This window comes from Mustela erminea, chromosome 1 (genome assembly GCF_009829155.1).
Source record: "Mustela erminea isolate mMusErm1 chromosome 1, mMusErm1.Pri, whole genome shotgun sequence".
Lineage (NCBI taxonomy): Eukaryota > Metazoa > Chordata > Mammalia > Carnivora > Mustelidae > Mustela > Mustela erminea.
Genome location: NC_045614.1, coordinates 52,884,969 through 52,910,630, shown reverse-complemented (window position 1 = coordinate 52,910,630; position 25,662 = coordinate 52,884,969). Strand labels below are relative to the sequence as shown.

The 25,662-nt window shown below is 49.6% G+C and overlaps 1 protein-coding gene across 2 annotated transcripts in view; it reads right to left on the bottom strand.

Moving 5' to 3' along the window:
* SLC6A1 (solute carrier family 6 member 1) overlaps positions 1-25,662 on the bottom strand; it is a 43,431-nt gene that overhangs the window by 8,288 nt on the left and 9,481 nt on the right. Inside the window, exons 2-12 of one of the 2 annotated variants that reach the window (XM_032327230.1) lie at positions 11,870-11,932; positions 10,335-10,664; positions 9,815-9,946; positions 9,122-9,222; positions 8,115-8,224; positions 6,333-6,465; positions 2,963-3,097; positions 2,639-2,742; positions 2,228-2,352; positions 837-949; positions 310-441 (exon numbers count right to left, since the gene is read on the bottom strand). In XM_032327230.1, coding sequence (XP_032183121.1) covers positions 310-441; positions 837-949; positions 2,228-2,352; positions 2,639-2,742; positions 2,963-3,097; positions 6,333-6,465; positions 8,115-8,224; positions 9,122-9,222; positions 9,815-9,946; positions 10,335-10,572 — 1,323 coding nt within the window. In that variant the 5' untranslated portion in view covers positions 10,573-10,664; positions 11,870-11,932. The remainder of the gene's footprint in view (positions 1-309; positions 442-836; positions 950-2,227; positions 2,353-2,638; positions 2,743-2,962; positions 3,098-6,332; positions 6,466-8,114; positions 8,225-9,121; positions 9,223-9,814; positions 9,947-10,334; positions 10,665-11,869; positions 11,933-25,662) is intronic. The other variant, XM_032327220.1, reaches the window with a different exon arrangement.

The following is a 25,662-nucleotide window of genomic DNA, read 5'->3' as shown; positions in this document are numbered from 1 at the left end:
GTGTTTTTAAAAAACTCAGTTCTTGTATCCCCTCCTCCTGGAAGCAATCCTGAGTGCTCCAGGCTGAGTTAGGGGCTGTATTCTCCAGCTGTGTCTTATCTTTTCTAGCTCAGTATCTGTGTCTCCCACCCTCTCACCTTGAGGACAGGGTTCCCATCTGCCTCGCTGCTGTTTGTACAGGACTTGGGACAGAGACGGTGCTCAAGGAACAGAAGAAGGGTGGGACAGCATGAGGCTGGGGTAGAGAGGACCTGGGAGTGGGCCTGGGGGCAGTGCACCAGAGGTGTGCTCGGGGCCCGGTGAGCTCACCTGGGTGATGTTGGAGAGGCCAATCAGGTAGGAGACAATGCAGACAGCCGCGATGAAGAGCTCCCTGCGGTTGCGGAGGAGCCTGGGGTACTCATCCACCAGGGCCGTGATGAAGCCCTCCACGGTGCAGAACTTCAAGGGGGGACGAAGGTCAGCCAAGTGTGGCAGACCCCAGCCCCGACCCACCCAGGGCTTGACTCTCTGGGGCAAGACCAAAGGGGTCTGGCATTCTCGGGACGGTAGAGCCAGAGAAGCCCCAGGATCCAGGCCTGATTCTGCCTCTGCCTCTCTTTGTGACCTCAGGAGAGTCCCTTCCCTCTGGACATCAGTTTCCCGAGATGGAAAATGCGGAAGGTGGTTGAGCTGCTCTACCCTAAAGTCTCATGTGGAACAGTCTAGGGGTCTGAAACTCTTGGTCATCTTCCTGTGGGCCCAAGACAATGGCCAATGGCCTCCTCTCCCTGCTTGTTTCCAGACCAGCAAGGCTGGGTGGGGCCTCCACCAGGTGCCAGGGAGGGCGTCCTCACCTGGCTGTCAATGCCCAGCATCAGCAGCATTGAGAAAAAGAGGATGGCCCAGAGGGGAGAGATGGGCAGCTGGGTCACCGCCTCTGGGTATGCCAGGAACGCCAATCCAGGGCCTGTGGAGGAAAGGATCAAAAAGAAGCCAAAAAAAAAAAAAAAGGGGGGGGGGGGAGAAGAAAAGTACTGAGCACCTACAGCATACCAGCACAGCCCCCACTTTCTAGACTTTATTGCATTTCATCTTCAGAGTAAATTTTTTGGGTGAGTGTTGTCAGCACCCCCTTTCCTAGGTGAGGATACAGAGTGTGCGTGAGTGGGGGAGGTGCACCGGTGAGATGAAAGGATGGACTGTGACAGGGATGGAGATGGTGCAGAGAGGGGGACAGATGGAGAGATACTAAGGAGGTGGAATGGGCAGGTCCTGGTATTGGTTGGTTTGTAGAGTAAAGGTGAAGGAAAGGTCCAGAATGATGCTGGGGCTGTCCTGGGTACAGGACTTTGGCGCACTTTGCTGCAGTGGGGAGCACAGGGAAGAAGTAAGTTTAAGGAGGTCAGTTTGGGACATACTATGTTTGAGTCAAGGGAGGAGGAGAACCACTGGAAGGAGAAGGAAAGAAATTGTAAGCTCTCTGGGTCTGGCTCAGGAAAGAGGGGTGGTGGCTGGGGAATGCCAGAGAAACGAGCTAGCCCTTGTAGAGAAGATGAGGACATCAGTGGAGAAAGTTCCTTTCCACATGAGCAGCCCAATTCTCCGTGATGGGGAAGGGGCTAGTCCCATTGCCTCCCCAAGTCTCAGGGCCTCTGCTGTATACAGACTGAGTCCCTCCTGCTCACTGCTTTCCCAGCTGAGCCTGGGGCTCTCCTCGGACCCTACAGCATTGCTGACTATTTGGTGAGAACATATCTGGAATGGGACTAAAGCAAAGATTTAAGCATGTCTGAGTTGGAAGGTTTATATCTCGGGGGCAAGAGTCAGATCTCCCTGCAAAAGGCAGGATTGTGCTGGAAGTGCCAGTATGGTCAGGTGATTAAGAGCCCAAGCTTTTTGATCAGCCAGGTCTGTGCTCAACTCTAGTTCCATCACCTCTCTAGCTTGGTGAACATGGTCCCTGGGCCTCATTTCCTCACCTAGTAAAGGGAATAAAAAAACATGGACTCCACGGTTTTGGATAGTTTCACATAAAATGCTCCCTGCTCTGGTACCTAGTGATGCTCACAGCCCTGGAGCCAACACACCACACTCATCCCTGTCTCACCGTCCTTCTACGGGCTTTTCTCTCTGTCAACACGCTCATCCTCTGGCTCCCACTGGTGAGGGCGGTAATGACCACAGAAGCCCACGTGTTAGCCCCTCCCACCCCAGGAGCCCTGGCCCTCCCATATGTAGCGCTGACCTGAGGCCGCCACGTCAGCAATGGACCTCTTGGTGACATGGGCCATGAAGCCCACGATGGAGAAGATGACAAATCCCGCGAACATGCTGGTGCATGAATTGATACAGCAGACAATGATGGAGTCCCTGCAGAGAAGAAAGGGTGGACTCAGGGACGGTGGGGCTGGCAAAGGAGGTGAGCTAGGAGCAGTGGCAGCGAGGGACAAGCGGCAAGGGCAGAAGAGGGGGCCTGGGAGCAGAGCCGCAGGGCCGGAGGGAGGGTGCCCCCACCCCACCCAGGTAGCTGGTGGAAAGAGTGGAAAGAGTGGCTATAAGAATTCCCCCGGGGCGGGGTCTATAAGGGGCGTGGCTGCAGGAGGCGTGGCGCTGGAGGGGCGTGGCCAGGAAGAAAGGGGCCCCTGGGCTCTCTCACCTGTAGACATTGTTGTGGAAAGAATTATAGCTCCCAAGAGCGATCAGGGATCCCAGGCCCAGTCCGTAGGAGAAGAAAATCTGGGTTGCCGCATCCAACCACACCTATAGGTAGAATGAACAAAAAACAGTCGAAATTATGATCCTAGCCACCGGGCCCCATGGCCCTTTACATGTAACCAGCTGTACCTGGCAACCATCTCCGTTTACATATGAGGTTAGAGAGGTCCAATGACTTATCCTAAAGCTGGTAAATAGTGGCTCAGGACTCATGCAGGCCCTTAACTCAGCCGCTGGGGGCCAGGAACCTGGGAAGGCCACTCACCTCTGAGTCGGACAGCTTGCGGAAGTTGGGTGTGATGTAGAAGAGGATGCCCTCCTTGGCCCCAGGCAGCGTAACTCCACGGAAGAACAGGATGATGAGCATGATGTAGGGATAGGTGGCGGAGAAGTAAACCACCTGGGGGTAAAGTTGACAACGATGCCCCCTCCAGTGCGCCCATTCTTGTCCTCCCCCAACTTCACTGACATCTATGTCCGTTGTGGCCCTGGGCTTACTCCCAGTTCGTCTTCCTCCAGGAAACCTTCCTGGATTCCTAACTGACTGTGTTTATCCACTTTTCTGAGGCCTCTCCTTAGAATCTCAACCAACCAGCTCAGCACCTGATTTTCACTTCCCCCCACCCCTCCTTTATTTTTTGACTTTTGTCTAAATTGTTCAAGTAAAACATGGTCTCAGGAAAATTTTTAAGTTACACACACACACTTAAAGTTCCCTTTAGCAGCCCCTAGAATTTAAGTTATGTGAAGGAGAGGGCTTGTCTTGTTCACCTCTGTTTTCCCAGTGCCTAGAACAATCCACAGTTTATAGGAGACACTTAATAAATGCCTAATACATAAATGCATGGATGTTAACATTTTAATGTTCCTCTTTTGAGACTTTGTTATGCATGTATGATCACATTTTCTTAAAATATGATGCTCCAATTATGTGCTTGCTTTCTCATTTAACATGTTTAAAATTTAAAAAAAAAGTGCATACTTAATTTCTTGTTTACTAAACATTGTTTTATTGTCTCATAACAGTGTGGTTTTTAATTATGCAAAATAGTCCTCCAGGAGGTTCTACCATCCTCTTTAAAATCTCTCCTACTGTTATCCATTCATGTGAATCTCACTAATACTATATTGGAAACCCCTGTGTATAAAACTTGGTCTACAAAATTATTATACCATTCTTGGGAAAATTTTCTAGAAGTAGAATTACTGACTAGAAGGGATGAACCTCCCCATGGCTTATGATTCATATTGGCAATTATCTTCCAGAAAGGGAACTTTGTCTAGCATTTCAGAGCACACCTTCCCCACAAAGTTGCCAGCACTGAGTATAATAATTAAAAACATTATTTTTTTTTGCCAAATTGATAATCAAAAGACTAATGTCATTGTCTGAATGTCTGAAATGACATTTCTTTGTTTGCCGTTGTGAAAGAGCCATTTTCAAGTTTAATAACCCTTGTTATCTCACAGTCTGATGTGACCCTATTTTCTGGGCAGCATGAACTGTTCTCTGGGTTAGGTTCATTTCCCTGGTTGGATCGAGAGTCTTCAGGGTTAGGAAAGGAAGCCAAGATCCACTAGAAAAGCCACTGAACTTGGAATTAGGAAAAGGAAATTCGAAACCATCTGTGGCACCTATAAGCTGTGTGACATTGGGTCAATTTCTTATCCTCTCTGACCCTTGTTCTTTCTGGTCTGGAAAATGGATACAATCAACCTGCCTACTCAGAAAGGTCAGTTGTATGAGGATATAGAGCATGCCTAATATATATTGCCTAGGTCTTGCACTTGAATCTATCTTCCATGTTTAGTATGGAGCCAAGTATGTAGAAGGTGCTTAATAAATATTTACTGGCTTGGATGACTCAGTCAAAAGACAACTGATACCATGTATTGTCTACCTACTAGGTGCTACATACTCCACATAGATTATTCTCCTCAGTCTTTATGCCAACCTTTGTAAGGTATTATTATTGTACCCATTTAACAGATAAGGAAACTGAGGCACAGAGAGTTGATATGACTTGCCCAAGCACACATAGCTAGGTATTGGAAGACTGAGACTCAAGCTCTGGTCTATCTCTTGTAGAGGCCTTAGGCTCTATATTCTTCTGCTTCTTAAATTTGGGTTGGGAGACACCTGTGCCTTCCTCCTGCCTGTTCAAATAGGGATGCATCAGAGAGGTTTAGACACCGGCTTCGGATCTGAGAACTGGTAAGTCCATAGGTCCCACCAGACTGGAATTGGGCACTTATTTCATCAGTCATATTCATGTCCAAGTATGGCATTTGTGAAGATTCTGTTTTGTCCATATCAGCTTGGGTAGTCTGAACCTCCCTGCTCCAGCATGATTCAGTTCAAATTCCTTCTCTCTCTTACTTGCTGTCAGAACTCAGGTTTCCTCTAAGTTTCCCTCAGGCCAGGGTCCAGTGAGGGCCTGGGCTACCTTCTGTCCCTACACCCCTGGGGTGCAGCTTTAAGAGGAAAAGGGTGGGAGTGAAGCCAGGCCCCTCCCCCTAACTTAATTGGAAAGATCCCCAGGTGTCCTCAGGCTGGACCCCCAGCTTGACCTGGCTCTGCCCTTACCAATATTAAAAACAAAAACAAATGCATTTCCTCTTGTTAGCTACCAAGTGCTTTACCCAATCCCATTCGATTTGACTCTCCTGGCAAACAAACAGATAAGCCCCATTCTTCAGAGGAGGAAACTGAGTTTCAGAGAGGTGAAGTGATCTGCCTGAGGCCACCTAGCCAAGTTAACAGCCAAGCTGGGATCTGAACTCAGGACTATTTCAGTACAAAGCCCGAGAATTTAATCATTCATTGATCCATCTCTGTTCCTCCTCCAAGGCTGGGATGTGGAATGTTCATCTCTGGATCACCCTGGAACAAAACCTGGTATGGTGGCTGTTGGGGCCAATTCCACATTAAAACCTGTTAAACCCCTAGGGCTTCTCTGGGCCTACTTAGCCATAGTGACTCCATGTTGCCTAGGTAGCCATTTTTTTGTTACCAGTTCCAGTATCAGTTAACCGTTTAACCATTGCCAAAACACATACCTAAAACAAGTCCATTTTGTTGTTTAATAAACGCCTCAGCAGTTACTAGTATCAGTTCCGGGTAACCATTACTAAAACACACAGGTAGGAGACATCCAATCAGCCAAAGCCACATACGTAGAGGTCTGAGGTTGTGCCCTATAAAACTGTAAGACCAAGGATGGGTCGCTCTCTTCGAAGGAGGCCCTGGCCGGTCAGTCTGACTTCTAATGCTTGGCATAGAATAAAGCTTTACATAACTTTCACTTAGCCTCAGTCTTGTTCCTTTGATAACGGACCCAACAGTGGCAATGCTCAGGGACAGTCTGCTCAATGGTCCTTGAGCAAAGTTTACTATCTATTTTGTGATGGCTCTGTGTAACTGACTTACGTTATTGCATTTCATCCTCATACTGCCCAGAAGGTAGGTAATGTTATTATTCCCATATTACAGGAAAGAAAACCAAGGCAGGGCAGGATGTAGGGACCTGCTGCATTCCAGGTTCAGTGGGGTTCCTGGAAGTGCAGACTCCTTGTGCAGGACAGAAATCCTCTTGTAGTCCCATTCTCTGGTCCCCACTGTGCACATATCTTACCTTTCCAGTCCAGCCAACACCCTTCCAGATACAGAAATACACAAGGATCCAGGCGATGGCCAGGGTAATGGCCAGAGGCCAGCGGATCTGTCCTGGCTTATCCAGCCCATCTGTCATCTGGTGCATGTTCCGCCTGGTGGAATAGTGGAAGGAGCAGAAAGTCACATGGGGCTAGTGGGAGCTGAAATGGCCTCGGGGTGCCCAGGTAGTGATATCCTCCGCTGTGACCGTGCTGACATCTGTGATCAGGGAGACCCAGGAGCTGGCAGGAGACTGTGGGGTCCATTATACTAACCGGTAGAAGTGTTATTTGCTCAAGGGACCTGATGGTTCCTTATTTTGTCCAGGATTATTGCTCACCTGTTTGGTTGCTGGGACCCTCCTAGCAAGACCCTCACCTTCACTTTTGCTCTATCCCCACTCCAGCTCCAGGGACCCTTCTAAATCATATGTCTGACTGTGTCCCCTCCTGCTCAAAACCCTGCAATGAATAGCATCCTACTGTCCTCAGGATGAAGCCCCACCTCCCCAGGTCAACCCTGCAAGGCTCTCTGAGCTTACCCTGCTTCTCTCTCCAGTCTCAGCTCTCCCTGAAACCCCTCCAATGCTCATCAGACTGGATGACTCCCATTCCCTCACCCATGCTTGGCTTGCTGTCACCTGCCTCCAAGCCTTCATGCATTCTCTTCCTCCTGCCAACACTGGTCTCACCTATGTGGTTTTCACCTTAGACATCGCTCCTCACCTGGGCTAGTCCAGGTACCATCTTGGGGTCCCTACAGTCCCCTGTGCATCCCCTCCTGTTAGTACTGGTCATCTGGTGTTGCCACTCTGCTTGTTTGCTTTTGTTTGCCATGTCTCTAACCAGACTGCACATAGTAGGTGTTCAAGAAACGTTTATTGACTACATGGTTCAATGCAGTGCTGAAGGTGCGTTAGAGAATTGTATGTGGCACATGCTGGAAAGAAGAAGCAGCCGGAGAAGAATTTGATTCTTATTTGTAAGGAGATAGCCTCATTAAGGACATTTCTGCACAAAGAGACTCGCATCAGGTGTTCTGACAGCTCCTGAGCATGGCTCCCCCTGGCAGCTTATGCAAGGTGCCGTGGAACCTTCCTGGGTGCTCCCAGACCCTTGCAAGCTGCCCAGCACAGATGCTTCCTTCATGCCAAAGAGACTTGGATCCCAAGACCTCCTTTTGTAAAATCAATACCTCAACACACATCTACAATGTGTTCTTCTGAAGATACAATCAGCACAGCCCTCACTATGAACCGTGTGTGCGTACGTGTGTATGTGTGTGTGTATGTGTGTGTGCACATGCCTTTATTCCAAACATCTCTGCGTTTCTCAGTAGAGTGGACTGGTTTTCCGGATGAACTGAGATTTCATTGGCCTGTCCTGGCGATTCTTCTTGGCCTGTGCTATTGCCCTCCAGCGGTATACCCTCCACCCTCTCCACCCTGCTCTGTGTCCCAGGAGGCTGGCTGCTGGGGCTACCTCATTGGCTCCCTGGCCCTTTGGCTTCTAAGTAGGTTTGACGGATGGCAGGAGTCACTGGGCAGAGGAGCAAGAAGGCAGGAATTCATTCTCTCTAGCTTGTGTCTAGTGGCCCTTTCCACAGCCCAGCTCTCTACAGGGGAAGAGAAGGCTTCACTATCTCTTGTTTCTCCCTGAGGCTGGAACACCTCACCAGCTCCCATTACCTTTTTGAGGGTGCCTCTGTCTCCTGCTGGCCCTGGCTGACAGGCACCCCCTACCTCTGACAGCCCCACACTTACTCCCAGAACTCAACCACGGCGCTGGTCATGTTGGTGGTGTTGACAACAGTGTAGTTGGAGAAGCAGCGGTCTGTGTTCCAGGGGTTGTCGCACTGTTTCCATGGCAGCGTCTGCAAAGGCACAGTGGCAGAGACAAGGTCTGCTGAGCCCCCAGGGGATGGCAACAGTGGTCTCAGCGCACTTTGTCCATCCTCACCATCCCCTAAGCCTCTTCCAAGCCATCCATGATCTCACCTCCCCTTCCCAACAGCTCCCAGATGCAGGTCATATTGAGATCCCCATTTTGGGGATCAGAGAGGGGGAGCCACTTGCTTGAGATCACACAGCTCCTAAGTGTCAGAGTTGAAATTTGAACCTTGATCATTTCGCTTTGAAAATCAGCTTTCCAAGCTGTGCTGTAACTTCTTGTGTGTTTGCCCTGGGGCTACTTCCCAGCTCTGTGACCTCAGGTAAGAGATCCCACCTGTTTGACACTCTGCACACCGATGTTAACAGTGACCACTGAACGGTGCTTGTTCTTTGTAAGGTACAGTGCTAAGCCCTTTACACATATTTACTCCTTATTCCTCACAACAACTCTATGCAGCAGGTTTCATTTTCACCATCATTTTATAAATAAGGGCTCTGTGGCTCAGAGAGGTTAAGTCTCTTTTCCAAAGTTGAATAGCTGGTATATACTGGGGTCAGGATTCAAACCCAGGCAGTCTGAGTCCACATGAAATGAGCTAACAACAGCTACCTTAAGAGGGGGAGTCAGGAGGATTAGAAGTCAGTCCACACGAAGCCCATGGCTCAGGGTCTGGCCTGGAGCAGGGTCTGGCCTGGAGCAGGTGCTTGGTTCACAGTGCTACAACTTGTGGGGACACAGGGGCTGCTGAAGACACACCATCCCACCCCTCTCCCCCAACCCAAGGAACAGCCCTATTAGCAGAATGGTAGTCCAGCGGATGGAGGGTGGGCTCTGGGTTTGGCTCCTTCTGGAAGGAGCGGTCCAAGGGGCCACTCACTGTGGTGAAGGAATTGTACAGGTAGTAGATGGCCCAGGAGATGATAACGATGTAATAGATGTTCAACCAGAATGACAGCACAGCAGCGGCAAGACCCACACCTGCGGGTGGACACGGCATCATGACATTGGTCTAACAGAGCAATAACAGTAACTACCCTAGGAAGTGTCATCTTATTTTCCATGATGTCCACCAGGTCACTGGACCTTGGAAAAAGGTGTTATGGAGGCACTGAGGCTAAGAGAGAGGGAGAGACTTAGCTAAGGTCACACACATCTGGCAAGGGAGGACTTGGGTCTGGGGCCTAGCACTGGCAGGTTGCAAGTGGGGTGGGGGTCTTGGCTTGCCAGGCCCTCCATGTATCTGTCTGAGGGTCTGTCGAGCAATTGAGCAAGGAAGCAAAGAAAGTCGTACCCAGCCCTGGCTGGGGAAATGAGCTTACAGGACAGGGCAGGCTGATGTGTGTACAGGGGCGGGGGGGTGGGGGTGGTCGTCTCTGGATTGGGGCCTCCTGTCCACCTAGATCCTAGCCGGGGCTGCCATCTGCCACCTGGCCCCTTTGAGGGCTCTACTCTGTTCAGAAGTGAACAAGGTCCCTCTCTCCAGGAGGGCTGAGAGTGTCGGGATGGCCCTGGTTTCACCACAGTTCTGTGGGCAGGAGCACTGCCACGTGGCCCCATTCTGCAGACTTACCCTTGAACATGGGGGCCAGCTTCCACACCCCCAGGCCTCCAATGGATGTGTACTGGCCCAGGGAGCACTCCAGCAGGAAGAGTGGGACCCCCGCAAAGATGAGTGTCAGGAAGTAGGGGATCAGGAAGGCCCCTGTGGGGGAGAGAAGAGAGATGCTCATGGCCCCAAAGCTTTGGAGAAGCCCCATTCAGAGAAAGCATAATGGCGGGGCATTCTAGGGTCCCAGCCACAATCTCCCTACCCTCTGCCTTCAGAGTAGCACCCACAGCCAAAATCCAGTCCAGGATGTCCTTTGCTCAAACTACATCCCTTGTTCTTTGCAAAATGAAGAGGTGAACTGTTTGGTATTGTTAACAAAGGGCAATCGTCCTTTGGGAAACTTTTGTTAAAGGGACAAAAACAGGAAATGGGACCTGGTCTTTAGGGGGCCCTTCCCCTAAGTTTCCCTCAGAAAATGCCCAAGTGTGACACTCTTCAAGGGGTCCAGACCCAGCTGGGATGTGGCCAGGACAGCACCTACCACCACCGTTTTTGCCGCAGAGATAGGGGAATCTCCAGACGTTGCCCAGGCCGATGGCATAGCCCACACACGACATGAGGAAGTCAAAGCGGCCCTTCCATGTGTCCCGGTCTGGAAGGTCTGCCGCCTTCTTCTGCACCTTGACCACCAGAGTTTTGGGCTTGTCATTGGCCATGGGGGCCTCGCTGACCTCTGTGGAGATCTGCCCATCGGCCACCTTGCTGCCATTGGTTGCCATGTCTCGGAGTTTGGACACAGAGGTCCTGGCAGATGGACGTGTGACGTCTGCCCCAGTCCACGCAGACAGCAGTTTTGCGGCTCAGGGTCACCCTAGGAGAACAGAGGGGTGGGGTGACAGGCACGGAAGAGTGGCCAAATCCTGAAGTTGTTCCAAAATAACAAGAATAAAATGGCCCACAAACCAACCAGGGGTCAGAGAAGGCTCTCTCATCACCCTCTTTCTCCTGGAGGAAGCACAGTGCCTTCTGTTCCTAGACTTGTGTGGGGAGGACGTAGTGATTTTATGGCTCCTGGACTAGCTTCACACCTGCAAATCTATGTCATGTGCCCTCTCTTATGTGTCTTGCTCAGCAAAGAAAGCTGAGGAGACCAAATTTCCAGACAGGAATATCAAGTGTTCCTCATCTTTGCCTCTCAGGATACAATTAGATTTTTCATACCCCGAGGCACAGTAACCATAGTCACTGTAAGCCATGGAGGGGCTTACCATGGGGCCAAATAGGGAGGTGACCCAGCTATGGGTAGTGGCTGAAGGTGGTAGATAAGCACAGACTCTAATCACGATTGAAGTCCCCTTTCACATTTAGCTGTGTGACTTTGAGAAAACCTCTTAACCTCTCTGAGCCCTGCTCTCCTTACCTTTTAAACTGAGTATGATAATAGTATGTCAGGTTGTTACTCAGCAAGTCTCTTGTGCCTGGCAAGTGGTGTTACTATTTTGTCAGCAGTCCCCACACCTTGCTGTGCTTCCAAGTTGTTTGCGAAGCTCTGTAATGATAGAGTCCCAGGTCCCACCCCAGATGTCACACATGAGAATCTCAAGGAGATGAGTCCTAAATCTGGAGATGAGTCCTGAATCCATACATTTAACAAATTCTGCAAAAGGAGATTCTTATGCTGGGAGCAAGTCACAGCCCTCAGCTGAAAAAGGACCACTGGTTTACCTGACCTCCCTGACCCAAGAAAGTCCATCTACACTCTTTACTCGCTTGCCTCTTTAGTTCCAGAGGCAGCATGGAGTAGAAAATGATGTATGACATCGGACTCAGCCCAGGCCTAGGTTCAAATCTCCAGTCTGCCTTTTATAAACTGAGTGACCCTACGTCCTGCTCTAGCCTCATGCTTCTTGATTGTTCTAGTCTCAGTTTCTCCACCTATAAAATGGCAGTAATCTTATCTGGCTTGTAGAATTGCGGCAAAAACAAGCTTTCATGGTTGTACAGGTATTTTTCACCGGACTGGTTTAGAAAGAGAATTCTGCATATGGTTGTGATTATTTTGGTTGTGGATGTTACCTGATGATACTTGCTGGTGGGTCAGCTCCAGAGTAGCTCCCTCGGCCACCTCTGAGTGCACACCTGCAAAGCAGAGATGGGGAGGGAGCCATTGAGCTGGCAGGTGGTGGCTAATGGGCAGCCCTAGGGAGAGAGTAGCAGGGCTGCAGGAAGCCCATGGGAGCCCCCCACACAGGTGACCACACGAGCCTCCATGCCAGCCATGGGGCACTAGAACATGCTGGAAGGGGCCTGTGGCCTTCTCGGGATAGCTGTGGGGATGGGCATGAGGGCAATGCGAGGACGGCCTTCCATCATTTCTTCAGAAGAAAAAGAGAAGTCAACAGAGGGGCAAAAGCCCTTCAAGGTCCAACTGGGAGCCAACAAACGCAGCTGAGATTTTTCTCCATCCCCTAACCAAAAGTACAGAAATGTTGTAAAAGGCCATGTAAGCAGACCTCAAAATAGTTTTAGTATGATCTTTTTTTGCCCATCCCGTTGCAATCTAGTCATTAAAAAAACCCCTCCAAAACCCTAAAGATATATTCTAAGGCATACACAGTGATTAATTTATATGTGACTTCTGTTTCCTTTTTTGCACTTTTCTGGATTTTTATAATTTCTAAATTTCTACAAAATTTTTACATTAATCAAGTAACACAGAATAAACTTATAGAATGCTCAGAACAAACAGGACTGTGTGAAACAATAATCTGGAGCCTCTGAGATGTAGTAGCAGAGCAAAAGCAGCACATGGCCCCAGAAGGTCTCCTCTCTCAGCTCTGCCCCACTGGGGGATCCGGATTGCCGTGCTCTCACCTTCTACACCCCTCACACTCAGTCCTTATCCCCAGACACCAATGTCTCTGCCTAGAGTTCACAGAAAACCAGACTACCTCTAGACAGTTTCCAACCCTGTTTCTCACTCTTCAAGAGGACCCACAGGCTTGTCTCAGATGCCTACTACCTGCTTCCTGACTTTGGTCTGCCACCATCAGAAGGAACTCCTGACTCAGGTAGGGTGACCTCCCATTGTCAGGAGTGGTAGCCCATCTTGTGGTCTACCAGAAAGTCTTGGCATATGCAGGGGAGAGAGAAGCCTTAGGAAAGGGTGTGTGTTGGGGGGAGGTGGTTAGCCATTAACTGTCAAATCAAAGATGACGCTTAACTGTCCCTATGACCTACCCTTGTAGGTTCCAGCCACTATGTTTTTTCAGAAGGATCCAATTACCTTGGACCAGGGCTGATCACCTAACTCTGGCTAGTCTTTCAAAGCTCCTTCCCTGGAAATTTGGCACATGGCTGAGAAAGAAGGCCAGCCTGTCCGGGGAACTGGGAACTCTTAGGCAGCTGTCTTCTGCCCACCCACACTCAGAGTATCAGGGAGAGTTGGTCTGCTGAGGAGGAAGGAAATGAGAAGTCAAAAGATGGAGAGTCTTGGGCGCCTGGGTGGCTCAGTGGGTCATGATCTCGGGGTTCTGGGATTGAGCCCCGCATCGGGGCTCTCTGCTTGGCGGGGAGCCTGCTTTCCCCTCTCCCTCTGCCTGCCTCTCTGCCTGCTTGTGATCTCTCTCTCTCTCTCTCTCAAACAAACAAACAAACAAATAAATAAATAACTTAAAAAAAAAAAGATGGAGAGTCTTGAAAGCATCTGTCTTTGCCATTCCAGGCTTTCTTAAGCCTGGCTACATTCCAATGCTCAGAGTTCATAAAGAAAGCATCTCCACCATGCCAAAATAAAATTCCCTCCTTTTGCTCACATTGGCACAGGGGATTCCTGCTAACGTCTTGAATCTCTGTTCTCTTACCACTCAGCTTAAGTTCTCAGGAAGGCCTGTAGCCCTATGGGAACAACAACTTCTGGCCTCTGCCCTCGATATCTTTGTTGACTATCCACGGAGACTCAAACCTATTCCAACACCTACTGTGCACTAGACCTCAGATTGCCCCACACCACTCAGGGAGAGACAGACAGACAGAGAGACAGGTGCAGGTCCGGCTCACTCCCAGCAAGAAGGAGAGATAGCAAGGTGCATTTAATGGGGTGAAATGTGGTGTTTATGTCCTTTGAAGAAATCATTCAACACCAACACAGAAGAGAGGTGGAACACTGGGAGGAAGGAGAGCTCCGGTTCACCAAGAGGTTTATTCCACCGTCCCCTCCCTGAGCACAGTTAGCATCCCTTCGTGCAAAGGCCAGAGAGATCAGAGACCACGGCTGCTTGAAGAGCTCAGCGTGAGGAAGGCATATGTGTTATCTTCAGAATAAGGGAAAAGATTTGGGCAGATGCCTGTGACTGCCCTCTGAAGAGCCACATAGCCAGATAGAGCTTTCCTTTTAGAAGACAAAATGTGAAGGTAACAGTAGAAGGCTGAGAACAGATATATCTTGTGCTTCCTCGGGGATTCCTAGGGAGGAGGTCCCCTGGGTCACAAGACAGTGAGATGGTGCTACATCGAGACCTTGGCTCCCCTTGAGGTTTACTAGCATTGGGCATGTTCCTCCCCTTTTTGATCCTCATCTGTAAAATGGGGAAATAATGATAATCTTTTATTCGTATAGTTGCAGTGAAGGATAAATGAGATCGCACACATAAATCATTGCGACTACAGGGCTCAGAGCGAGGGCTCAGGCCATCTCCGCCGTTCTCATCATGGTGATGATTACCAACTATATACGGATTGTGGTTCCTAACCTGGGAGGTACAGCAATGATGACACTATTACGACTAACATTTATCATGGGCTTATTATCCATGCCCTCCAGAGACTGGCAGCACTTTCAGAAGACTGATGGAAATTGTCCTTTAAGCCTCCATGGGGGAAACTAGCTAATAAAGATTTCACATCTTCCTGCTTTGGGCTCTCTGTATACCAACTGATGAGTGGTCTAGCCCATCACCCTGGGCCAGGCAGAAGGTAGGAGTGGTACATTTGTGTGTCTGGTCAATAAAATAAGGGATTATTCCTTAATAAGTCTGGCAAGAACAAAAGTCTAGTAGATGGGAGGAAAATGAGTAAGGGATCCCCATTAGTTAAAAAGCCTGGGACCTGGAACTTACAGACAGCACTTCCGGAAGCTGCCTCGCTCAGACACTCCAGGAGTATAGCTGCTGGTGAATTTTCATTCCTGACACCAGCTGGTTAACCTGTTGCTTCCCTGTCTCATCAAAAATGGCACATGAAAAGCACAGGCATGTACCAGTGCCCAATAAAGGAAGCTGGCTCTCTTTCTAGAAAAAGAATGATCTCAGAAGGAGGAGCCACCTGTCAGCCAGGAGTTACTTCCCCTCTCCTGAAACGGACTCCCTTGCTCTGCCAGGCAGGGGTTGCCCTGTGTCGGAGGACAGCTCCGCGGGTCCACAGCAGAAGGACCATGCATCTCTCCCCCCCCTCTGCAGCGCGGGCCTCCTCTACCTGCTGGTGGAATGGGTAAAAGGAATGCCTTTCACCCCTTCGTGATGTGGGGCATTTTTCCAAGGCTTTCTTCCAGAGTCTTCTGGTTCTTCCTCTTCAGATGACAGAATTCTGCAGATGAAGAATCTGAATACACGTTCCTCCAAGTCCTTAACGTTTCCCCATATTGACTGAATTCCTCCGAAGCAACGTTCAACAGGGCATCGTTAATGTGAGACCCCCGTGACACGTCCTCTGTACTCACTCGCCTACTCATTCACTCCTTCCTTCATTCAGCAACTATTTGCTCAGCACGCGCTGTGTGCTGAAATGGGGATGGAACAATCATTTCGAGCCCTTTGTATTCTGCAGCAGAGTCTGAATCAGTGAACTAACAGGAGCCAGCAGAAAGATTCCATTTTGTAAATATTTACCCAGGGCTTAATGTATTTGTGGAGCTGGGCTGGACACGTGGGTCGCAAGCATTAATAAGACAAGGTCCATGACCTTCACAAGGTCACAGCCTATAATGAAAAATATCTCTGCCTGTAGCCAATCATAGTACCTGTGATATGTGTAGTAAGAGTATATGAACTCATATACTCTAGCAAGAGTATATGAAAAGAGGCCTTTGTGCAGGCCTTGAAGGAATGATGGAATTCAACCAGAGAAGACATCCTAGGGGTATTGGCTCAGTTGGCTAAGCCTCTAATTCTTGGTTTTGGCTCATGATTTCAGGGTCATGGGATCGAGTCCCACATCAGACTCCATGCTGAGCACAGAGGCTGCTCGGTATTCTTTCTCTCCCTCTGTCCCTCTTCTGCTCTTACTCTCTCTCTCTAAAATAAATAAACTAATTAAAAAAAAAAAGCAGCATCCCTGATGAGGGGACATTTGAACTGGGTTTTGAAGGTTGAATAGGTGTTCATCAGGCTCAAAAAGAGGGAAGGGCATCCTAAGTGGAGAGAATGCAGGAACAGAAGTAGAAAGATTTGAAGATAGGAAGGTCAGTTTGTGAAAGACCTTGAAAGCCAGGCTAAGGAACTTCGGGACCAGTTGCAAGGATGCAACTGGGGTGATGATGTGAACAGATTGTTATTATAGAAGACTCACTCAGGGAGGCTCTGGGAAGGAGTGAAAGAACGAGACTCAAGGCAGGAAAGTGTTGAAAATGTTCCCATGAATATGTTCTTTCCTCAATGTGCAGTTGGAGACCAAGTCCTAAAGCCATTAATAAAAATGGGGCCAAACCAAGCAGAAAGAATACCTCTGCTAATCCCTGAGTGAGGCGATGCTTTGTAAGAGGAAAAAAAAAAAAGAAGAAGAAGAAGTTTGGAAGCTCTAGACCAGAAGTGGCAAAATGGGTCAAAACTGGCCCTTAGGCTTATTTTATTTGGCCTGAACAAAATTTTTTTCAGTTTGAATTAGGATCCAGAAATATGACTCTCTAGGATACATGATTTCAAACAGAGGGAACAGCAACTGCAAAGGCCCTGAGGCTGGAAGAAGCTTGGCATGTTTGAGAGTCAGCATGGAGGCTGGGCTGGCTGGAGTCCAACAAGGGAGGGAACAGAACTAGTCAGAAGCAGGCAAGCCCCACATCACACAAGGTCTCAGAGACCACAGCAAGGAGTTTACACTTTCTTCTAAACAGGATGGGGAAGAGTAGAGGGTGTAAGTGGTGGGAGAAATCTGACTTATATTTAAGAGTCTCATTGTAGCTGTCTAGAAGAGGAGGCAGAGGGACAGAGGTAGAAGCAGGGAGGCTCCTTAAGAGGCTGAGAGTCCAGATGAGAGAAGACAGTGACTTCAACTGTGGCAGCTAGGGAAGAGGTGGTGAGGAGTGGGACCAGGGATCTATTTTAGAGGTGGGCCCTGCAGGCCTTGCTAGGAGACTGGCTATCAGCAGCCTAGGCCTGCGCAGATGGCAGGCTGGGGGGAGGGGAGCGTGTGGCAGCCACCCTGGACAATCCCCCCTCTGTCCCACTGCATCAGAGGGACTGGTGGCTGCGTGGGGTGGGAACTTGGGCAGAGGCCAAAAGGCCAAGGCCAGTGTCTCAGGGCTGTCATTGTCCAAGGCTAGGGCTGGGCCCAGAAGGAGGCTCAGAGGGAGTATGGCACCATGAAGAGCCAGGAAGGCAAGAGGGGGAGCAGCACGCTTGGGAGTAGGGGCCCCCACTCCCTCCCATGACACTGTGCATACTCCGGCTTTGTCTTGCTCCCATTCTGTAATTACAGAAATTACAGAGGCTTGCTTCAAACTGCAATCACTCTACTTGCTTTTATTTCTTTTTGGAACTCTGCAGTTCAAGAAAAAAATTAATATTGGGTTTGGCTTCATTCCAAAGGGAAACATAATGCAGTTTATTCTCTGCTTTAGGGAAAAATGCTAGGCTCAATAAATTGGACAGGCTTCATTGAGCATCTGTTGTGTATCCAGACCCATGCCAGCTCCTATCAAGGGAGAAGAGCCAGCATTTACTGAGCACCTATTGTGTGCCAAGCATTTAACAGGTGCTATATCACCCAGTACTCATTCGACCTCTGTAAGCCAAAGGCTATTTCACCCATCTGACAGATAGGGAAACTGAGGCTTGCCAGTCTGTGTCTATGGTAAAGCAGTCTCAGCCGGCTTGGTGCTTCAAGCCCTTGCTATCCAAAGCGTGGTTCTCCAAGAGGTAGCATTGGCATCACCCAGAGGCCTGTTAGAAATGCAGAATCTTGAGCCCCATTCCAGCCCCATGGGATCAGAAGACGCATTTTAACAAAGTCCTAGTGCCCATACAAGCTTTGCAAGGGTGCACACGGAAGCTCTGGAGGTTGTAGGTTAGGGACGACCCCGATTATTTCACAGAGCTTGCATCCATTCCCTGTATGGGCAGGGGCTATATATTTAGTGTGTTTGAGTATCAGGTATCCTCAGTGGTCATTGTGGACTCCCATGCCCCACAGGATGGCTGTGAAACTCCGAATCAAGATAATGCATGGCAAGAGGCTGGTGAGAGCAGAGGGCCTCGTGCACAGGAAGTGCTCAGTAAACAGCAGTTTCGATTGCTATTCAAAGAGATGAATGGCCGGGGAAGTGCTTTGTAATTGAAAAACACTGCACAAATATGAGGACCGATTAATAGCGGATAATCATGTGCAGACGGTTAGAGGGAGGATGGATGTGGGCAGGTGGATGCAGGTGCTGTGGGCAGCCTTTGACACCACCTGCCCTGAAGGTTAGGGAGGGATCCCTAGAGAAGGTGCTCTGATGGAGAGGGGGCAGCTGGAGAGGGTCTATGAGGCCTCAGGACTTAGGTCTCAGAGACCCGAGTCTGGGGGCGAAGAGTCAATCTTCACCAGCGTGTGAGCTGTAGCAAACTGGCCGGCCACAGGTCTAGATGGTAAGTCCTTTTCCTTGAACCCTCAGCCAGAGCCAGGACCTATGCAGCTTCCTTCCTGCTCCAGGCTTGTTCTCTGCCACACTTGTACACCTGGTCTATACCAACAGTCTACAGATTAAGAACAAGGCCAAGAGGGGCACCTGGGTGGCTCAGTGGGTTAAAGCCTCTGCCTTCAGCTCAGGTCATGGTCCTAGGGTCCTGGGATCGAGCCCCGCATCAGGCTCTCTGCTCAGCAGGGAGCCTGCTTCTCCTCTCTCTCTGCCTGCCTCTCTGCCTACTTGTGATCTCTGTCTGTCAAATAAATAAATAATCTTTAAAAAAAAAAAAAAAAAAAAAAGAACAAGGCCAAGAGAGGGCTGGTTGCTGGCCCAAGGTCGCACAGTACACAAACAGTATGATCCTTGGAGACCCCCACCACCCCAATTCTCAGCTCATTACACATTCAGAGTCAAGAGATGAAGGAAAGCAGCTCCACATCTTGCACAAACTTCTCACCTGACTCAACATACCTGAGAGGTAATTTGCAGACCCAGGTGCATTTCTTAATAGCATCTATTGTATACCTATGCTTCACAATATCCCACTGTGACTTTCAAGTAAGTCACTTATCTCCTTAAAGTGTTCGTCTCCTCATCAGGAAATGGAGCCAACAGTAACTACTTCATGAGGCATAAGGACTGGATTTGAATTTTCTAGTGCTGTGCCCAGCCCAGCAAGTGCTAAATACACTGAAACTAAAATGATTACTGGCTCCATTTTGCAGATGACGGTACCGAGGCTCAGAGAGGTCAAATGACCTGTGCAAAGTCACATGGGATTTAACTCAGGCCCCCTGGCTCAGTCTGGTGGTATCTGCTCACCCAGCAGGTGCCTGCCAGACACAGGCCTGTATGAAATTCTCTGAAGCCTCTAGATGTAGCCTTACCACTTACTCAAGCCTTCCTGCTGGGTCCCGAGGAGAAGATATGTGACCACAGGTAGATGAGTTTCCCCAGCCTCATAAACCCATGCAGATAAGAAAACCCAAGCTTAAGCCCTTCCCCACCACTTGCATCCCCGAGAGCCTGGAATTAGAGTTTTCTGGGGTGCTCCCAAAACCAGAATGTGGGAGATGGCTAGAGAACGCACCCGCCCACCCCCAACAAGCAGAGTGAAAGGAAAAAAAAGTCAGCTTTATAACTGCTAGAGGCTTAACAGACCCATCTAATGGTGAAATAAACTCCAGGAGTCAAGCTTCTCTTTCGTGGTGACACACAGAGAAAAAAATCCCCAAATTTCATTAACAAAGAAGGAAAGAAAAAGAAGATATCAGAGCACAGGAAGGAAGTGAGCCCAGCACTTAACTAACATGCCAGAGTCTGCTCTGAATGATTTATGTATGTTAACTATTCTCACTCCCTCTCCATTTACTGATGGTAAACTGAGGCACGGAGAGCTTAAATTGGCTTGCCAAAGGTCTCACAGCTAGGAGTGAGGGGACCTAGGATGAATCCAGGCAGCTGGGCTCCTGGTGTCCATGCTCTTAAACACTCTATTCCGCTATCTCCAGTGGGACCCCCAAAACCCATCTTTTTTTTTTTTTTTAAGATTTTATTTATTTATTTATTTATTTATTTGACAGAGAGAGAGAGAGAGAGAGAGATCACAAGCAGGCAGAGAGGCAGGCAGAGAGAGAGGAGGAAGCAGGCTCCCCACCAAGTAGAGAGTTCAACAGGGGGCTCAATCCCAGAACCCTGAGATCACGACCTGAGCCGAAGGCAGAGGGCCAACCCACTGAGCCACCCAGGCGACACCCAAACCCCATCTTTAAGGTGTGCAAGAGTGGCCCATTTCCAGCAAGCAACTCCCTCTAGGACAAATCCCCACAAGGACAAGGCCTGCTGTTCTTTTTATGAAACTGAAGGCAGGCTGCTGAGGTTTGGCTCCCGAGAGGTTAACTTGTTCCCATGGCCATATTGGGCAGAACTGCCAGTGTCCCGGGAGCCAACAAGAGGCCACATGGGATCCAGGATGATCAGCTCTCCCCAGGCCCTAGGGGCTAGAGGCTCTAATTAGCGTCCCCCAGAGGGGCAGGGGCAACCAGGCTCAAGTGGTGGTGATCCCTTCTGGGAGTCCCCAGTTTTCCCCCAATTGCACATATGGGTCCTGTGTGCTGCTGGAAGGAGGCCTGCCTTCGGGCCATGTCTGCAGGGCAAAGAGGGAGCATGGCCAGCTGGAGACTCTGGAGCCTCAAGCCGCATGTGGGAATCCACTCCACCCATTACCAGCTGTGTGGTCTCCAGCCAGCCCCTTCTGCTCTTTGTCTTGGCTCTCCTCCGTGTGCAAGGACAGGTGCCAGACTGTGCCTTCTAGTGCCCCTTCTACTCTGTGTCCTCATTCTCATCTCACCCTGCGAGTCTAGCTTACCCAGTCAGTGGTGTGCTAACATCTGTCCTGGTCCCTAACTGTCTGCAAAGCCCGACTGAGCACCTCCTCTCATCCAGGCAATTTTCAATCCAATCCAGCTCACATGGACCGTGCACACGAGGGTAGCAGGACCCACATTAGGTGCAGGGGAAGAAAGATACCAGTCGGAGTCTGGGCCTGCTGCCACTGAGCTCTCGGGATGGCTGGGAGCTCTCAGGACAGCTGGGACACAGGTAACCAGCATGCATGTGATAAATTCTTCATCAGCCCAGAGGAGGGATGGCCCTCTCCACAGGCACCTGGGAGAGAATGGCACTGTGTTCCCTGACAGAAGGGGACAGAGGTGGGGAGGTTCTCTTTATAACCACAGCCAGAGAGAGCAGGACTGGGATCCTTGCCTTTCCCCAAGCCTAGCTGCTGGTCCATTTCAGGCAGAGAGAAGAGGGTGAACATGCATAATGCACTTAGGACCACTGAGGAGCATGGCGTGGCTGGCTAGAAGCTGGGTTGATTGAAGGAGTGTGACTGGAGAGGTGGAAAGCAGCAGCAAAGGGCTTTGAATGCAGGAAAAGGGCGGGCACTGTATCCTGTAGTGAGAGCAGTGATCACACTGAATGCTTATTAAGTGCTTAATACGGTTAGTGCATTTCATAGATGATCATATTTACCTCTCACCACACCCCACTGCACAGATGTGGAAACTGAGGCTCAAAGCAGTAAAACACCTTGCCTGAGGTCCCAGATCCAGGAGGCTAGATTCCAGAGCCCATACTTCTAACTGCTCTTCCACACCTTGGGTAATGGGGGAGAATTGGGGGCCAATGGAGCCTTTAAAAGTGGGGAGATCTGATCCGGCGATGACTTGACAGGAGATTGGCACCTGGGGTGGGGGAGGACAGAACCACAGCTGGGATCACCGTGGAGGTGAAGGGGAAGGCCCTGTCACTATTCACAACTCAACTTCTATTCTGACTAATGGCTATTTGGTCTTATCTCCCCAGGTACATTGTATCCTCTACACAGATGCGACTCGGAAGTCCAAGACTTGCTCTGTTTCCCCCACACCCCTCAAACAGTGATAGATGCATACATGCTGTCCTGAGTTCCACCTTCCATCCCCACCTGTCCCTCTGTCCCTCTCTGTGACAGCAGACCTTGTTATTAAAAGTCCTCAAGAAACATCTGCCTCGGAGAAGGTGGCACTGGTCTCCAAAGCAGCGGTGTGCTGTGTTTACCAGCAGGCCCTCAGGAAAGCAAACGGAAGGCTGATTCTGGGGTGTAAATGCTCCCACTGCAGCGGGTTCAGGGAGCCACCATGAGGTCACAGGACTGGGAGAAGATGAGCACACTCTGGGAGCGGACTCTTGTGTGCTTCCTGTAGGGAAGCTCACCTTACCTCCTCCACAGTCACGGGAGTGGACACTGCTGCTTCCGCAGGTGTGTGGAGCCCCAGTCCAGCCCTCTGTGGGTGCTGAGGAGAGGGAAGGTATGTAGCGAGGAGGGCAGGCAGGAGGAGAAGAAAGGACAGCAAAGAAAACCGGAGGGAGGGGAGTAGCAGAGAGGTGAGAACAGGGGCACGGAGGAAGACAGAAGGAAAAAGACAAAAGGAAAAAGAAAAGACAGTGGAGGGAGGGGGAGACAGGGTGCTGTCCTTTTCCTGTGGGCTGTGCTAGGCTCTACCCTATGATCTCACAGTAGCCTCTGGAGAACCAATGAAGGAGGGGGCCTGCATTTGAGCAGAAAGAAACATGGTGGCAGAGCCCACAGTCTCAAGTGGTTGAGGAGCTGTGACCCGGGACGCAGGCTATAGGGTTTGCCCCCCTGCCTTCCTCCTTTTGGTAACTGGACTTGCTGGGGGCCAGCCCATCCCTCTGTGCCTTCCTAACAGCTCGGAAGGCTGGAGGCCCCTAGTGCCAGGTACCCTGCGCGGGGCCCTGGCCGTCCTGTCCTGTTCCAGGCTAAGCCTTTCCCCCTCCCTTCCTTGGCTGGCTGCGTGCAATTTTGCAGCGCTGCGCTCCAGGGGCTGCCTCAGCAAAGGCCCCGGCTCACCCAGTCAGAAAGGATTCACCGCGATTGGGAAATGAGAATGACAGGCTGACCACCTGGCATTCTTGTACACCATTCTTCATCTTTGCCTTCTAAGACACTCTTGTAAGAAAACCAGGGGGTTAAATCACCGCTCTCTCCTGTTGGGAGATGTGCTTGAAGGACTCTGAAGGGCGTTCTGAAGGGCGTTAGGATAAACGGCCTTTAGAAACTCAGATTGGGGGTGGGGGGAGGAAAACACAGTACTGCAGAGACAGGCTGAACGAAATGATGATCTGTAATAAGTCACATGCAGACACGCCGCCTACACAGAGAGCCCACTCGGCGTCACGGAATAGCACTTCCGCCGCAGGGGCCCGGGCCATTTCTTCAGTTCCCTATCAAGCGTCCACACCTGGGGCTCCATTTCCAACTCTGTGGGCTTTATGGGCTCCATTCTATGGATGAACACACTGAAGCCCCAGAGATAAACTGTGTGCATCAAGATCACACAAACTCACAGTAAGAACCTGCAGGGATCTCAAACGCATGGCCTGTGGGGGCCAAGAGGGTCCCCTACATGTGTCTGGTTGAGTGGTATCAGAATTTTAAAACTTGCATTTGCAGGTTTTGGTGGGGGAGGCACGGGGGGAATAGGCATGTGTTTTCCAATTTACTGCAAGTCCTGCCACGAGTGATATCTTGTCCCTGATCTCTTGATTCATTTCTTTGAACTGCCTGGCTCTCTGCTCTCTAGTTTGCAATCTAGTCACTCCAGAAAGCTCTTCCTCTCAGAAAGCTCTTCCTCTAAGTGGTAGAAGGACAAAGTTACTCTTTCTCCTCTAGGAGATGGGCAAAACTATTGGGGATGGTAGGGATTAGAAAAAAAAATCTGTATTGTAATCGTAATTTTGTATCTGAGAAACAACAAATCCTATTGTTCTCAATAAAAGCTCAGCTGGATTTTAAAACAACATTGAGAGACACTGCTTGAGAATATTTTGCAAGAATGAGGAGGGTGTGTATTTTCAGAGTTGATTGTGGGTCAGATTCCAGGGTCTTGAATATTTCCCACAAGAGAAAGCTGATTTTATTTTTAAGAGACTCAAATGAATGCTCACTTTAGCCAATGCATCTGTTCTTGATTCATTTCACTTAGCTTTCTAAAGGAATCTTTAGAGTATGCATCTCCCCTCTTTGTAAAGTGAAAAACCACATGCAGCAAAAAAAAACCTACCCATTTGGGAAAATGGGATTTTTTACTGAGCACATTTTAAGTCCATGGTCTATGAACAAATTCATGAACACCTTCCGCTGGGCATGTCAAAGGGTATTTGGAGGTTGATCTGGCTGTGAGGACAGGGACAAGCAGAACAGGGGAGTGGTTCAGGACAATGGCCCTAAGGGAAAGAAAACCCTCAGATGCTGTGTGACTATAGGTTAGTTCCCCATCCTCTCTGAGACAGAGGTGATGATACCTCCGTTTAGCTACTATGAGGATTAACTGAGATAATACGTGAAGTGATTAACACAGAGCCTGGTACAGAGAAAAATGCTTGCTACCTGGCAGGTATTATCATAAATCACTTGACTAGGGCTAATATTATTTGTTTTGTTTTCGATAGTTATGGGAGAAAGTCCTGGGCAGAATGCCGCAGTTATCTTAACCTATAGGCAATCAATAGAAGGGAACGGTGCCAGCATCGGGAAACGCTGATCAAATCAAAATCTCAGAGCAAATACTTTTTAAACACGATTCCCAAAGTGGATGTGTGTACCTTTCCTGCAATTAGCACTTCTGTTCAAATCTCAGTTAAATGTCAGCCATCTTCATATGTCCATTGGATGAGTCCCCCTGACCCCTCTGCCGCCGCCCGAGTCGGAGTTGTGGGAATCTGAGGTCTTCAGGCTCCTTGCTTCACACCCTGTCATCCAGCCCCAGGATCAGCAGCAAACAAATGACCCTTTCTCTCTGGGAATCCAGAAACAGGTTGCTATCTCTGGGGGTGGATTTGCTCAGATAGGTTTGCGGAAACAAACAAAATGGTTGCTTGCCTCCGAGCCTTCAGGATCCCAGCTCTCACCATTGCTTTTAAAGCAGCCCAATGCCCAAGTCCGGCACCCTCTTTCTGCTTCCCAAAAGGAGTGGGCTTGTCTGCCAGCTCCATCACATCTTTGCCAGCATGCAAATGATACACTTTGGGGTTTCTCAGGGTGTTAACCCCATGCTCTCCAATCCCCGATGAGGGGAGTAAATATTTTGCACCAGCTGCGCAGGAGGGAGAAATGGAAGAGCGTGGGTGCGAGTATTTATTTTCCAAAAGGGTTCACAGCATGGGGTCATTTAGATAGCTGGCAGAGAGAAAAGGCAATTTTCCCCAGCGTGGTGTGCACATGGGCTTTTAGGGAGAGCACGTTGCAGTGAGGTACATCAATCATGCTTTCCCAATGCAAAATATTGATGTATATTTTTGGTGATGGGGACTGTTCATTTGTTCCACTGATATTCACTAGCCTGAAATGAAGAGCTCTGCTATTCATCATTCTCATCCCCATCTTAGCCAGTTCCACCCCTCCAACACCACAATTTCCAAGCTG